Source organism: Mesoplodon mirus (genome assembly GCF_964341445.2).
Source record: "Mesoplodon mirus genome assembly, chromosome: 5".
Classification (NCBI taxonomy): Eukaryota; Metazoa; Chordata; class Mammalia; order Artiodactyla; family Ziphiidae; genus Mesoplodon; species Mesoplodon mirus.
The window spans coordinates 105616745-105631082 of record NC_138980.1 but is presented as its reverse complement, the minus strand read 5'-3'; the positions used below and the strand labels follow the sequence as shown (position 1 = coordinate 105631082).

The 14338-nt window shown below is 39.9% G+C and overlaps 1 protein-coding gene across 1 annotated transcript; it reads right to left on the bottom strand.

The window, feature by feature from the left end:
- Positions 1-386: 386 nt before the first annotated feature.
- On the bottom strand, positions 387-5388 carry LOC309805392 (serine/threonine-protein kinase RIO2-like; the record flags this gene model as incomplete). Its single annotated transcript, XM_082623307.1, has 4 exons — positions 5190-5388; positions 2447-2585; positions 1570-1686; positions 387-418 (listed from the first exon to the last, which is right to left on the bottom strand). The coding sequence occupies exons 1-4, from the start codon at positions 5253-5255 to the stop codon at positions 387-389; spliced, it is 354 nt and encodes a 117-aa protein (XP_082479433.1). The 5' UTR covers positions 5256-5388.
- Positions 5389-14338: the final 8950 nt, after the last annotated feature.

The window sequence follows — 14338 nt, the reverse complement described above, 5'->3', positions numbered from 1 at the left end:
TCTCATGTTCGTGAGATTATAAATTCACACAATTTGGAAGGAAATTTGGTAATATCAAAATTTTGAATGTACATAACTTTAGCTCTAATAATTTAATTTCTAAGACTGTAATACTTGGCAACTACAAGAAAGACACCTCTGCTGATATGAAATGATGTCAGGGATGCACCAAGTGGAAAAAAAGCAAGGTGTAGAATTGTAAGTACTGTTTGCTTTCACCTATGATTAAAAAGATATGTGAATGTATATACGTACATCCTCAGTACATTATATACTTGTATTTACATAGAATATTTCTAGGATATGTACAATATTAATAAATAGTGATAGCTTTGGGAAGTAGTAACAGGAGAAGGAGACCTGGGTTAGGAGTTAAGATTCACTCTTCACCGTACTCTGTTTTGCAAGTAATGAAGTTCTTAAAAATTAAAAGAAAGCCATTTTTTTAATTGAAAAAAATTGGACATAAAAAAGAGGAAAAAGAGGTGTTTCATCATTTTATACATTTTTACACACACACACTCCCATATTTAGTAACTCTAATTTACTTATTAACTATATACCATACTCTGGATATTAATATAGTAGACATACAAACCATATGAAGTACCAAAACCACCTCCTTTGGAATAGGTTTCTTAATAGTTCTTTTACTTCTAATTTTAATTTTTTTGCTCTCTCAGTTTAAATTATGTAACTATACAGCATAAACTTTGTAGGACAAAAAGTAGTGTATAAGAGAGCACGGCATAAAGAAAATCTTTCTCTGTGCTTTATTTTTACCATACATAAAAAACCACTACATAGGTATTTGTTTAATGCTATTTTAGAATTTTTTTCTGTGGTTCTACACATATCTAACTTTGCCCTGTTGTTCATATTGCTGTGATGGAAAGTGTGGTTTTTGTAACTTCCTTGTGATACTTTAAAAAAATATATATTTATTTATTATTTTTGGCTGCATTGGGTCTTCGTTGCTGCGCGCGGGCTTTCTCTAGTTGAGGTGAGCGGGGGCTACTCTTCGTTACACTGCGGTGGCTTCTCTTGTTGTGGAGCACAGACTCTAGGTGCGCAGGCTTCAGCAGTTGTGCACGCGGGCTCAGTAGCTGTGGCTTGTGGTCTCTAGAGAACACGCTCAGTAGTTGTGGCACATGGGCTTAGGTGCTCCGTGGCATGGGGGATCTTCCTGGACCAGGGCCTGAACCCATGTCCCCTGCATTTGCAGGTGGATTCCCAACAACTGCGCCACCAGGGAAGCCCCCTTGTGATACTTTTAAAAATTATTACAAATGTTCAATTTATCAGATATTAAAATAAGAACAAATAAAGTATTTGCCAAAGATTTCAGTTATTAGAGGAAAACTGATTCTTGGTATAACTGAACTTTCAGTGGCAGACTTATGAAAAAACAGTAATTTACTAAACTAAGGGTAATTTCAAAATCTGTATTGCTTTCAACCAACTTTCATTTACTGTTTAGTTAGAAAAATAGAAAAGATGAATCCTTTCTCAAGGGGAAACAGAAACTAAAGCAAATAAAATGCACTCAATAGTACTATCAGCACTTACCAGATTCTTTGCCAACACCCATCTGGTTTCCAACAGACTCAACCACCTGTCTAGAAGAAAGTGTTTTCAAAGCTAGGTAATCATAGCCTGCATTTGTCAACCGATAGCCCTGGACAGCTAGACAAAATCAAATGAGAAAGACCATATTTTAGTTACACTGTACCATCAAGTCACATCAGGTCAAGAGAAAAATTTAAACAAGGGAAGTCTTAGCTGGAAAAAGAGTAGCTACCCAGGCTTATGAGTTTTGGCATTTCTTGCTGTAATTTTTATTTCTTCTCTAGAGCAGTGTTACTCAAGGTGTAACCTACAGACTGACACCAGTCTATAAATGTTTGTTACTAGTCTGTGACAAGTTATAGAAACTGAAATTAAGTGGTTCAAAAATTTTTGTATCAATTTGACTAAGTTATTTTATGTCTTCAATTCTAATAAGAAAGAATTTGTGCTTGTATTTTGTCAGTTTTTTATTTCATTTTTCTAGTAATTATTTTTATTATTTTATAAAGGTACAGATCCATAATAGGTAGAAAAAGAGAAACTCATCCCTCACCACTATGGTTTGAGAGGTAATGCTCTAGAGTCCTTTGGCAGACTGTACTTGCCAAAGACAGCAACAATATCTTAATCCCACTTGCTCTTCTGCAATTGGAACTTGCTAATCCCCTATGAGGAAATGGAGGCTATTTCTCTAGCCTCCTGGATCTGGGTGGGCCCTGTGATTGCTCTGACCAATAGAACATGGTAGAAGTGTACTGTGTCAGTTCTATGTCTAGTGCTTTCCTAGTCTGGCAGCTTCCACCTGCTTTTTGGAATACCTGCTCTGGGGGAAGCCAGTTACATATGGAAAATCACAAACGGTGCCTCAAATACTTACTTTTGGTTCGCTCCCAAGCTATAAGTTTATGTTTTGCTAGTTCTCTTAAAACTTTATTACAACCACCATGTTTAAGGCTGGCTATAGAAGCAACCAAACTGCAGGGAACAATTTCATGGTTCTTCATGCCCATTTCAACCTGCAATTGAAGAAATCAAAATGCAATCATAATCAACATAGAGCTGTTGTCTACCAAAACCTTGTGAAAAACTTAACTTCTCTGTCGAACTTTCCTGACCATGCAGTTTCCCAACCAATTGAGTCATAATTTTTACCTTCTCTAGACATATTTTTAATCACAATTTGGTATATAATCATTGATATTCATAGTCTCTCTCTCTCTACTATACTATATGCACTTCAAGAGTATGAATTGTGAGTGCTTAACATAGTTACTAACATATGGTATGTACCAAAATACGTATTGACATCCAAATATTTGTGTTTAATAACTACAGATATTCCAGGTATTTATTAAGAAGGTATTTAATGAGAAGATATGAAAGGACCTGAAATGTAGACCAAAAGTTTTCGATTTTATACTGAGCAAAGTAGGAAACTCATGAAGATGCTTTGGCAAGGGAGATTTAAGGATTGTTTTAAGGATGTTAATCTAGCAGGAATATGCAAAGTGGTTTAGAGAAGGCAAAAACTGGAGGTGCTGTATTGGAGAACAAAGACAACAGTCTAGGCCATAGAAAACAGAAGCCAGGACAGGGAAGAGGTGGTGGTAATGGAGGGAAAGAATTAAAGAAATTAGTATGGGAGGGATTGGCACTGGATGTGGGAGGGTAAAGTGAATGAAGAGTCAAAGGTGAAGTGAAAAGAAAAGAAGAGGCTTTAAGATATTGATAATTATTATTATTTTAATGGTGTTTGGGAAAGGAGTGAAGGGGTAGACAAAGCTGATTAATTCGGTATGAGCACACTGAGTCTGAGGTGTTGGAAGGGCCTTCATGGAAGGTACTTCAGATGAAGATGTTTAAGGAAAATTGGAAAGGCTGATCTGCACTTGGGAATGAAGTCATAACTACAGGGAAGAAATCGTCAATTACTTGATGGAGGTAAGAGGTAAAGTCATAAAGTGGATGTGATCATTAAGCGAGAGATAATGGAAGAAAAAGGAGGGATAAGGGACAGAATTTGGGGCGGGGGGGGATTCACACTGAAAGGTAAGGGCAGCCAGTCAAAGTATGATTATTGATGTAGGAGGTGCCAGAGAAGTAAAGGGAAGATGGTCAAGGAAAGGTGGCCACTGATACCAAGACTAGTAAGACTCAACTGAGACTGAAATATTTAATGAATTAGGCCATTCCTTGGTGAGCTTCAAAAAGAACTTAAGAATTGCATAAATAAAGTTTTGGAAGATAAATCTGGCATCGTTTTGATGTCCCAACCAAAACCTCACACTTTAAACTTAACTCATCTTCCATGCTTTGTTCTGTTTCTCCCAGCCTCTAACATTCTCGACTCCCCTATTTCTGTCAGACGCATTAAGGAGTGAGTTAATGTGCTGAGGAAGTAGAGAAGGAAGGTATCTTTTGACAGTAGGTATTTAGAGGAAGTGTGGCTGAATTTCAGAATCTATGGGAGGAGAAAGAAGTGTCTTCCAAATTTTACACTGAATTTGCATTTGATAGTTTATTCCTTAAGAAATGCCTATTTAAGCAAAAGATAATAGCTCCTAAATAAATGTGTTTTATTCTGCAAATGCCTAATCTATGTGTTGGTCTTTGTGCTATAAGACTAAGACCATAAAATCTGTTTTTGTCACTTCCTTAACAACATTCAGTGGCTCCCCTATACTTAGAATATATTCAAAATTCTTTACCAAGCCTGCATGACTATAGCACATGATCTGGCTCTCACCTTTCCCAGTTACATCTCCAACTCTTCAGTCTCTTGCTCACTATGCTCCAGCCACACTGGCCTTTCTAGTCTTCAGAAATTATTCCTGCCTCGGGGCCTTTGCACTCACCACTGTAGCTTCCTCTCCCTTCAATTCTTTCCAAGGACTTTACTGGACCCAGCTGTTATGCCCGCCCCGCATTCTTTCTTTTACTTGTTAAATATTTATTCGGTACCTAACAAATACCAGGAACTTTATAAAAACAGACAAGATTCTTGCACTCAGGCAGTCTTCTCTGACTAAACAATTTAAAAACAGTATTCAGGCTCCCTGCCTCCACCATGAGGGGTCTCTATTCCGTTATTCGCTTTATCATCTTCATAGCACTTATTATCTTGATATTATCCCTTATTTATTCGTTTACTTGATTTGCCTCCTTCGTCTTGTCTGTCCTGTAACCCGTGGAATTCTCTAAAACGGTTACTACATATCCGATAAGTATATGTGGACTGAATGAAACTGAAGCAATGCTATGTGACTCAATCTGTGAGTAGGGAACTCAATGCTATCAATTACTCTTCAGGATTCTTAAACCCTTCTCAGCTGGTCAGAAGCCCAGGATCAGAGAAGCTTCCCAGACTAGAGATTCGATGTGGCTCTGGAGAAGGGGAGCAAAACAGGAAGGAAAACAGGGGTCTCTGCTTTACGTGGGGGAAGATAAGCTTCTGAACAAAGGCTTTTGAAAAATCCGACTCTCCGGTCTCTTCCCCATTCCCAACCTCGGCCGCGTTCCAGGGCCTAAAGCTCGCTCAGCTCCCAGCAAACTTGGAGGAAGACGAAGAGCACGCGCGGTGGAAAAGGTCAGGGGAGAGGGAAAAACGGCGAACTTCTTACCGCGGTCAGGACCCTGAAGTCATCCCGGCTCATGTAACGCAACTTGGCCACATTCACCTTCCCCATGGCGGCCCCGGACCCAGGCGAGAATCCTGTTTCAACAACCAGACAGCTCTAGGAGAGCTGGCACCCCGGCTTCTCACGCACCTCACAGCGGCCGGACGGCTCGCGCCTGCGCAGCTTATACTACAGGTCCTTGTTACTAAAAATAAGTCCCGTTCCCACTGACTTGGGGGCAATAAAACGTCTTCTGAGTCTTATGAAGCATATAGTATGGAACAAAGCAGAGTATTTTTTTAAAAGTGATTTTGTTATGTGGCTTAGTCGGCGGACTCTAAGTGCTCTCTATCATACGCCATTTATTTTTCATATCTGTCAGGACCGGCTGCCTAAAGGATGAGACCCGCCTCTAAGAGCAGAGTGGTAGTTTAATGGGAGGAGCACGTTTAACAGCAACTCCTACTTTAGGCGAAGTGACTTCCACTAAGAGATGGAGAAAATGAACCTGAGCCGGACGCCGGACAATCCAGGAGGTTAGAAATAAAAAGAGTAACCACACTAGCAGGCCCCCTGTCTAACTGCGCATGCTCAGGACAGGGGCCGACGTGGTTAAAGAGAACCCTGGCATCTGCTCACTACTTGATTTAAGTTGGTCCCCAAGACTCCGGAGGGCGCCTGCGCCTGCTGGGGGGGTGGGGCCTGGAGTGACGTGTGGGGGCGGGGCTGTAGCCGGCGTCTCTCCCGCGCTTTTCCAGAAAAAGTGCGCATTTTGACGTTTCCGAGCATACCTACGTGGGCTGTCGGTTGAGGACCCGATTTAAGGGCTTTAGGAGAACTGCCGACACCCGCCCTGGGACTCCAACCTACGTCAACAAAAATGTAGCCGGAGCGGGACCGTAAACAGCTTGCACCCCGACAAAGAGGGTGCGTACTCTACTCTACTTTCCTTACAACAAGTATAACAAAACTTGTATGGTAATATTTGCATTTATATCTCGTTTCATGAACTATATTTTAAACCTTTAAAAGGCATGGGCTTCCATGGTGTTGCAGTGGTTGGGAGTCCGCCTGCCGATGCAGGAGACACGGGTTCGTGTCCCGGTCCGGGAGGATCCCACATGCCGTGGAGCGGCTAGGCCCGTGAGCCATGGCCGCTGAGCCTGCGCGTCCGGAGCCTGTGCTCTGCAACAGGAGAGGCCACAACAGTGAGAGGCCCGCGTACCGCAAAAAAAAAAAAAAAAAAAGGCAGTTATTTTGGTTCGCTACTCACGTGAGGTGAGGGTGCTGCATTTGCTCGCGGAGGTTTGTGAGCCACTGCTGTTCAGCCTCTCCCTGGGTCTAGCCTCAAAACTTTTAGTGTAAACTTGGGAAATCAGTCTTTACAAAGAGTTCCTATCCTTTCCCCGCCTCCGGTTGTTCACTGACGCGTGTGCTGATTTTCCTCTTCTCAAAGGCCCCACTGGGTATGTTGCTCTGTCCAGACACAGAACTAGCCTTTTAATAAAACATGCACTGGAATTCTAAGGCAGGCAGTTGAATCTGCCCTATCTTTTCAGCCAGGATAGTTAATATTCTGAAATAGAGAATAAAGAAAACAGAGCAACCCTCTATTCCCTCGACACAACCTTTGCCTTCTTTTTTACTTGAATTCAGTAAATCTTTGATTAACCAAGCTCAACTAATGGAAATCTTCATTGAAGTGGAATTTTCCTTTCTGTAATTCACATAAGACATAAAAATGAAAAGTTTTGGGATTTCCCTGGTGGCGCAGTGGTTAGGAATCAGCCTGCCAATGCAGGGGACATGGGTTCGACCCCTGGTCCAGGAAGATCCCGCATGCTGTGGAGCAACTAAGCCCGTGTGCCACAACTACTGAGCCTGCGTTCTAGAGCCCGTGTGCCACAACTACTGAGCCCGTGAGCCACAACTACTGAGCCCGTGTGTCACAACTACTGAAGACCGCGTGCCTAGAGCCCATACTCTGCAACAAGAGAAGCCACTGCAATGAGAAGCCTGTGCACCACACCGAAGAGTAACCCCCACTCACTGCAACTAGAGGAACCCCGTGTGCAGCAACGAGGATCCATTGCAGCCAAAAATAAATGAATAAAATAAATAAATTTATTTTAAAAAATGAAAAGTTTTTAAGGAAACCAAATGACTAACTTATGGAGCAAGAATGGGATGGGAAACATGAGTCATTTGGCGTGTTTATAATCTAACACTTTAGCAGACATTGTTAATCTATTGTGACACAAACCTTAGCTTACTTCTTAACTCTGCTCCAGGCAACCACCACTAATTGATTGGATTTGGCTAGAATTGCTGTCCTGGTTCTGGCGTATTCCCTGGGGATAATCACACTGAGCCCAAATATTTTATACTTTCAATATTAATATATATCTATTTTTAAAACATCTTAATCAAACCTTTGAAGAGTAAAAGTGATTCAAGTACTGTTCAGTATTCTGCTCTACCATACCATGCTTAGTAATGACAAACAAAAAATGCACATTATTCTTCATTCACTCATTTACCGTTTATCAAACATATATGTCAGAATTTTTTCTCGATCTTGGGGAAGCTCAATCCCAACCCTTAAGCCTTGTGGTGGAAGGATATGAGTAAAAAGTTAGAGAATAGTATAACAGAGGTATGCAAAGGATTTATCACATCATTATTTCTTCCTCCCAGAATCTGTCTCCTACCCCTCTCCCCTCCATATACAGGGCTTGTCCTCACAAGCTGCAGAGATCTTGACTGTCCAGAAATTAAAGCTCAAACTTCTTAAAGTTCAGACTTCTTAGGCTGGCATTTAAAATCTTCAGTAATGTATCATTACTTCCAAGTAGCATATACACTTGCTTAATTGAACTACTTTGTTTTTACCTTGTACAACTCCCTTGATTTTCTGTCTCACTGCCTTTTCTCCTCATCTCTAATGCTCACTTTCCCTTCCCCTTTTCTTTTTTCTTCTTTACAGTCACTGTATATGTAAATCCTACTTGCCATTCTTAAAATGCCATGCATTCCATAAAGTGTTTGTTTAATATCCTTATATTAGTTTCCTAGGGCTGCTTAACAAATTACTGCAAACTTGGTGGCTTAAAACAATCAAAATTCATTCTTTTACAAAAGGTTCTGGACCATGCTGCAACCAGAGTGTCTGAGGGAGAATCTGTTTCTTGCCTCTTCCAGTTTCCAGCATTTGGTGACTGCTGGTGTTTCTTACCTTGTGGTTGCATCACTCCAGTCTCTGCCTCTGTAGTCACGTAGACTTCTCCACTTCTGTGTGTGTCTCCCTCTGTCTGTATCTTATAAAAATACATGTGATTACATTTAGGGCCCACCCAGATTCTTAACCATATCTGCAGGGTTTTTTTCCATAGAGGGTAAATTCATAGGTTCCTTTATATTATGAAAGGGTTGGACTTGACTTGGTGTTTCTAAACTTTTGGTTAATGTAATGTAAGTCCCCATCTCAGCCCCATAATCTGCATTCTGCTCTGGTTGAGAATCACTCTCTTCTGTGTATGCCTAGGAACCAAGAATATTTGGTTAAGATTTATTTTATGAAAATAATATTTTTTTCATATTGATGACTTTGATAGCACCATTCCCCTTTGGAACTACTGGACAGGTGATCAGTCAGACCAGGTTTAGTCAGAGGACAGAATCCATATTAGTTATTTAAAAAGAGAATTTAATATTGGGAATTATGAATTTGGCATAAAGCTAAATAGAAAACTGAAAAGGGGAAAGGAGAATAGTAAGACACCACAACTACCAGGAGGACAAGATGAGGATTGGTTTGGCAGGTGTTGCACAAACTGCAAACTACATTCACACATTGTTATGGAAGGGTTTTACTGCTGTGCTGGAGAAGTGTTGGGACAATGCTAACAAGAATGGCGTACCGAAGAAGACTGGAGGAAGCAAATGAGATGCGGACTGAAGGAACAAGTTGATTCTTTCTCCTTCTAGGATTCCTTTTCAGCAGAATCCAACATGGAGGCAGCTGGCAAAACAGAAATGTGGTTTACAGGGTCCCAGCCCTGGCGTCAGAAAGTATAATGTAGAAGTCTGGGTTTGGACTTCTAAATGACAATAGCTTAATAACTGGCACAATCTCTGAGATGTTTTTGAGATTTAAGATTTTGTTTGTCTGCCTCTTAGACCTCCACAGGCTAATACTCAATTAAGAATCTTTATGGTTTGCTTTTTTTTAAAATGTACTTTGATACAGAGAGTAAATGTTTCAGATTTTTGATCTTCTATTTCATTGCCTTACTTGAATTAATGAATGTCCTTGCTTTAGTCCTGTTCTTTTTTGTTGTTGTTGTGTTTTTTTGTTTACAAGAGTTAAAAATAATCCCATTATCCTAATAGAGATTTTTATTAAATAAGGGCTTTTGGTTTACCTGAAATAGTGTAATTGTCTTCGTTCTAAATTAGAACACTTGGTATATTATTCCAAGTTACTCTTTCAAATGATGGAATTTTAAATGTTTCCACACATTAAATTTTACATAGTTTTTTTACTTTTTCTTTGAATAATGAATCTGAGCTTTAAAAGTATTCTTCAGACTATGGGGTATTTAACTGGCCCTCTGTTAGAACAGCTTTTTTTAGTCTAAGCTACTGCCGAACTTCCAAACTTGGTTAAACATTCTTACCATTCCTCTTTTAACGTGGCTTAATATGCTAGTCTTTAACATGAAAACATTATTTGCTCACAAGGAGTTCTCATGAAAGCAGACTTTATATAAATTGTGATACTCACCTTTCAGTAGGAAATGGTCAAATAAATATAGAATATTAAAAATGAGGTGTTCAAAAGTGGAATGGTTGTTTAATTAGCTGAAGAGTACCTAAAAATGTCTGTTGACATAAACTGACATACATGAAAATGTATTTAGTCATTTGTATTTATCAGTTGAAACTTTATTATAAAGAATAATCTATGAAAAAACTTTAAAAAATATTTTGTCTTTAAGCTATTTTATATCTAAAACTTTTATCTTCTATTTAAAATTTGATTGTCCCAAAATACACATTCTCTAAGATTCCAATTGTGAAAATGAGTTCTAGTTAAGCTAATGAAAGGCAGTAACTGTGCCAGACCCCCCAAATACTGCAAATTCTCTCCCATAGGTAAATTTATAAACACCTCAACATGCTTTCTCAAAGTCCAGCCTGAACAGGCAGTTCATATACTAGGTTCTTTCATCATAGTTTTGGGAAAACCACTGGTCTTGAGACATGTTCAAATGATTCTACTTTTATTACTGCAGGTGTCCCTTTTCAAACACGTCTCCCAAGTATAAGATTGTTTAGTTATCTTGGAATTTGTAACTTTGTTAAACTGCCATCTATAGTCAGAGGACATCTGGAAACTTTGGAATTAGCTTTTTAAAAAGTGACTATGAAAAAAAAAAGTGACTATGGTAATCCTAGTCACAAATTCTCTGATACTCCAAATGCATTTATTAACCTTCTAGGGATTTCTCGCCAAGGAAGTCAGAAGTTGGCTTTAACTGATCTGTGGTTGCCGCCTGAACATTAGTTCATGTTGAATTGATTTGTTTTTCTGAACACATCTTAACATATGTTAAGCCTATATGGAATAAAGCTCACACAGTGTAGTTTAGCCAAAAATAACCTGTTGGCTGGTAATTTTTAGAACTTTCACTATGTCTAAAAATATTAGAGGTGGTGTCCTCTAATTCTTAATACATGGCCTCTTACAGTCACTGGAGAAATTGATTATTTAGTTTGTGAATGAACAGAATGCTTCTCTTGAGTTTTTCCTCATAGCTCCTGCTCTAGGCATTTTCCTACCTGTTTAAGTCAGGGTAGGTAGATAAAAAAATGAGGTGAAATGAAAACTATGCTATTTTTATTGTTTTAATTTTATTGGCTCTGATGAAATATTTCAGAGTTTGAAGGAATTGAACTGAGGGTCCTAGCTCATCTAAGGATCTTTTCTGTTGTTTTCACTATTTCTCTAAATCACTGAAAGTAGATCTCAATGATCTCAACATTAGTTTCTTAAATGTCAAGACAGATTATAATTTATGCAGGTTTAAGATATTTTAAGACTAATTTTTTAAAGAAAACTTTTTATTTTTAAAAGAATATTCTGAATGTAGCATTTCATGTTAAAATTTTCAGTAATTTCCTTTTCAATATTAATTTTTAATTTTGAAATTATTTAGAAGTGATTATTAGCAGAATCTGCTAATTATCGCCAGTGTCTTTTCCTTTTAGCAATAGAAGCTGCTGACTTCCAGCTGGGTACATGGCCCCTGAGCTAGAGATTATATTTATGAGCCTAGGTAGAGTTAGGTGTGATTACATGTGTAATTTTTTTTCTATGGCATGTGAGTAGAAATTATAAACGTAATTTCTGAGTCTTGCCTTTAAAATATTGGGTATGTAGATCCTTCTATTGCATTCAATTCTCCTGAAGGCTGTACTTCAACCATCACAGTAGTGAGCCAGCTTCAACTATGTAGGTGAGGGCAATACTCTAAGGGGATGTCCGAAAAACAAAATGGAAGGGCCCTGGTCCTAGGTGACCCCATGGAGCAAGCTGTCTTCTCATGAGGTAAAAGTTTATTCTTCCATAAGGTAGAAGTTTATTGCTCTCTGAACATGAGAGAGCAATAAACCTCGACCTTATTCGAGCTGCTGTATTTTGGGGTCTTTTGTTATAGAAGATTAATCTATACCGTAACTAACACAGATAGGATTTTAAGTGAAAAATTTTCCGATGACTTGGCGTTTCAAAGGAGGCTGTAGGGGCCGAGGCTCTAGAGGCCAAGGCTCATAAATGCTAAGTATCTACATTCTAAATTTAAGCACTAGTCCATCTATGCATAGTTGGAAAAGGGGTTTTTCAAAACTCATTTCTGCTGTCATTAACATATCACCTTCCTAGATATAAAAAGGCTGAAAGATGGAGGCCTGTATTGAGTATTTCTTGTGACAGAGATGTCAGTGTTTAATGATGTTTCCTGTCCCACCTTTCCCAGAGAGAGGAGAGTGGTGCTGGCCTCTACCTCAAGTAAAGTGATGGGGCCTTGAAGAGACCCATTTAGAGAACTTCATATTTGGCACTTTAGAAGATATAGGGCCTGGCAACTGTCTCACTCCTAAGAGTCTTAAGTCAAAAGGTTGGCTTTAGAGGTCTTCGTAAAAACAAAAGGAGAGGGTTGTATTGAGGTCATCCTGTGCTTCCAGTGTTTGGTTGGGTGGCGCTCAAAGGGGTTAAAGAATGTTGCCCATTTACAGCAAGTGACTGAGTGTAAAGCCTTTATGGACACCTGTATCATGCCAGGTGGGTCTCTTTGTCGTCACCACTTGCTGAACATGAGCTTCAGGATAATGTCATATTCTATAATGTCATATTCATGGGCTGTGCATTAGGTTTTATTGAAGACAGTGAAACTTATGAATCAGTCAGAGTTTAGTCAGGAAACAGGAATCATATCAATTATTTTAAAGGAAAAAAATTTTTTTAAATTAATTAATTTATTTATTTATTCATTTTTGGCTGTGTTGGGTCTTCGTTTCTGTGCGAGGGCTTTCTCTAGTTGCGGCGAGCAGGGGCCACTCTTCATTGCGGTGCGTGGGCCTCTCACTGTCGCAGCCTCTCGTTGTGGAGCACAAACTCCAGACGCGCAGGCTCAGCAGTTGTGGCTCATGGGCCTAGTTGCTCTGCGGCATGTGGGATCTTCCCAGACCAGGGCTCGAGCCCGTGTCCCCTGCATTGGCAGGCAGACTCTCAACCACTGTGCCACCAGGAAAGCCCTAAAGGACAATTTTATGTAAAGAATCATTAACCAAGTATTAGAGAACAGATAACTCCTTTAAGTCGGGGGGTACAAAAGGGAAGAAGTTGGTATTTTAAAGTCTTAGAGGTTTAGAGGAGGGGTTTTGAGCTGGGACTCAGACCTCTGAGGTGGGGTCATTGCTGGTACTTTAGGAATATGGATGCTGGACTGAGAACTCTGGTAATGGCCACTGGCCATCTGGTACTGGCATATCTGAGGGACACAATGAAGGTGGTTTTGGGAGTGAAGCTGCAACTCACTGCTGCTTTAGGATCAACTGTTTCTGCTGAGGGTAAAGTGTCATTGCTGGGAGAAGCTGACAGAAATAGGAAGCATACAGGGAGAGGCCAGTTCTTTTCTCCTCTTCCTTTCCTCTAGCTTTCTTCAAGTGACCCTATAGACAGAACGCAATAGGGAGCCAGGTGTTCCTTTTGGATAGGATCTTGTTTTGAATGATTCCAGACCAACATACCTACCATGAATTCCATATTTTTTTTTTTTTTTTTTTTGCGGTACGCGGGCCTCTCATTGTTGTGGCCTCTCCCGTTGCGGAGCACAGGCTCCGGACGCGCAGGCTCAGCGGCCATGGCTCACAGGCCCAGCCACTCCGCGGCACGTGGGATCTTCCCAGACCAGGGCACGAACCCATGTCTCCTGCATCGGCAGGCGGACTCTCAACCACTGTGCCACGAGGGAAGCCCTGTCTTTAATTTTTGCCAATTTGATTACTATGTGTCTTGGTGTGTTTCTCCTTGGATTTATCCTGTATGGGACTCGCTGCGCTTCCTGGACTTGGATGGCTATTTCCTTTCCCATGTTAGGGAAGTTTTCTACTCTAATCTCTTCAAATATTTTCTCAGGTCCTTTCTCTCTCTCTTCTCCTTCTGGGACCCCTATAATGCGAATGTTGTTGTGTTTAATGTTGTCCCAGAGGTCTCTTAGACTGTCTTCATTTCTTTTCATTCTTTTTTCTTTATTCTGTTCCGCAGCAGTGAATTCCAGCATTCTGTCTTCCAGGTCACTTATCCGTTCTTCTGCCTCAGTTATTCTGCTATTGATTCCTTCTAGTGTAGTTTTCATTTCAGTTATTGTATTGTTCATCTCTGTTTGTTTGTTCTTTAATTCTTCTTGGTCTTTGTTAAACATTTCTTGCATCTTCTCGATCTTTGCCTCCATTCTTTTCGAGGTCCTGGATCATCTTCACTATCATTGTTCTGAATTCTTTTTCTGGAAGGTTGCCTATCTCCACTTCATTTAGTTGTTTTTCTGGGGTTTTATCTTGTTCCTTCATCTGGTACATAGCCCTCTGCC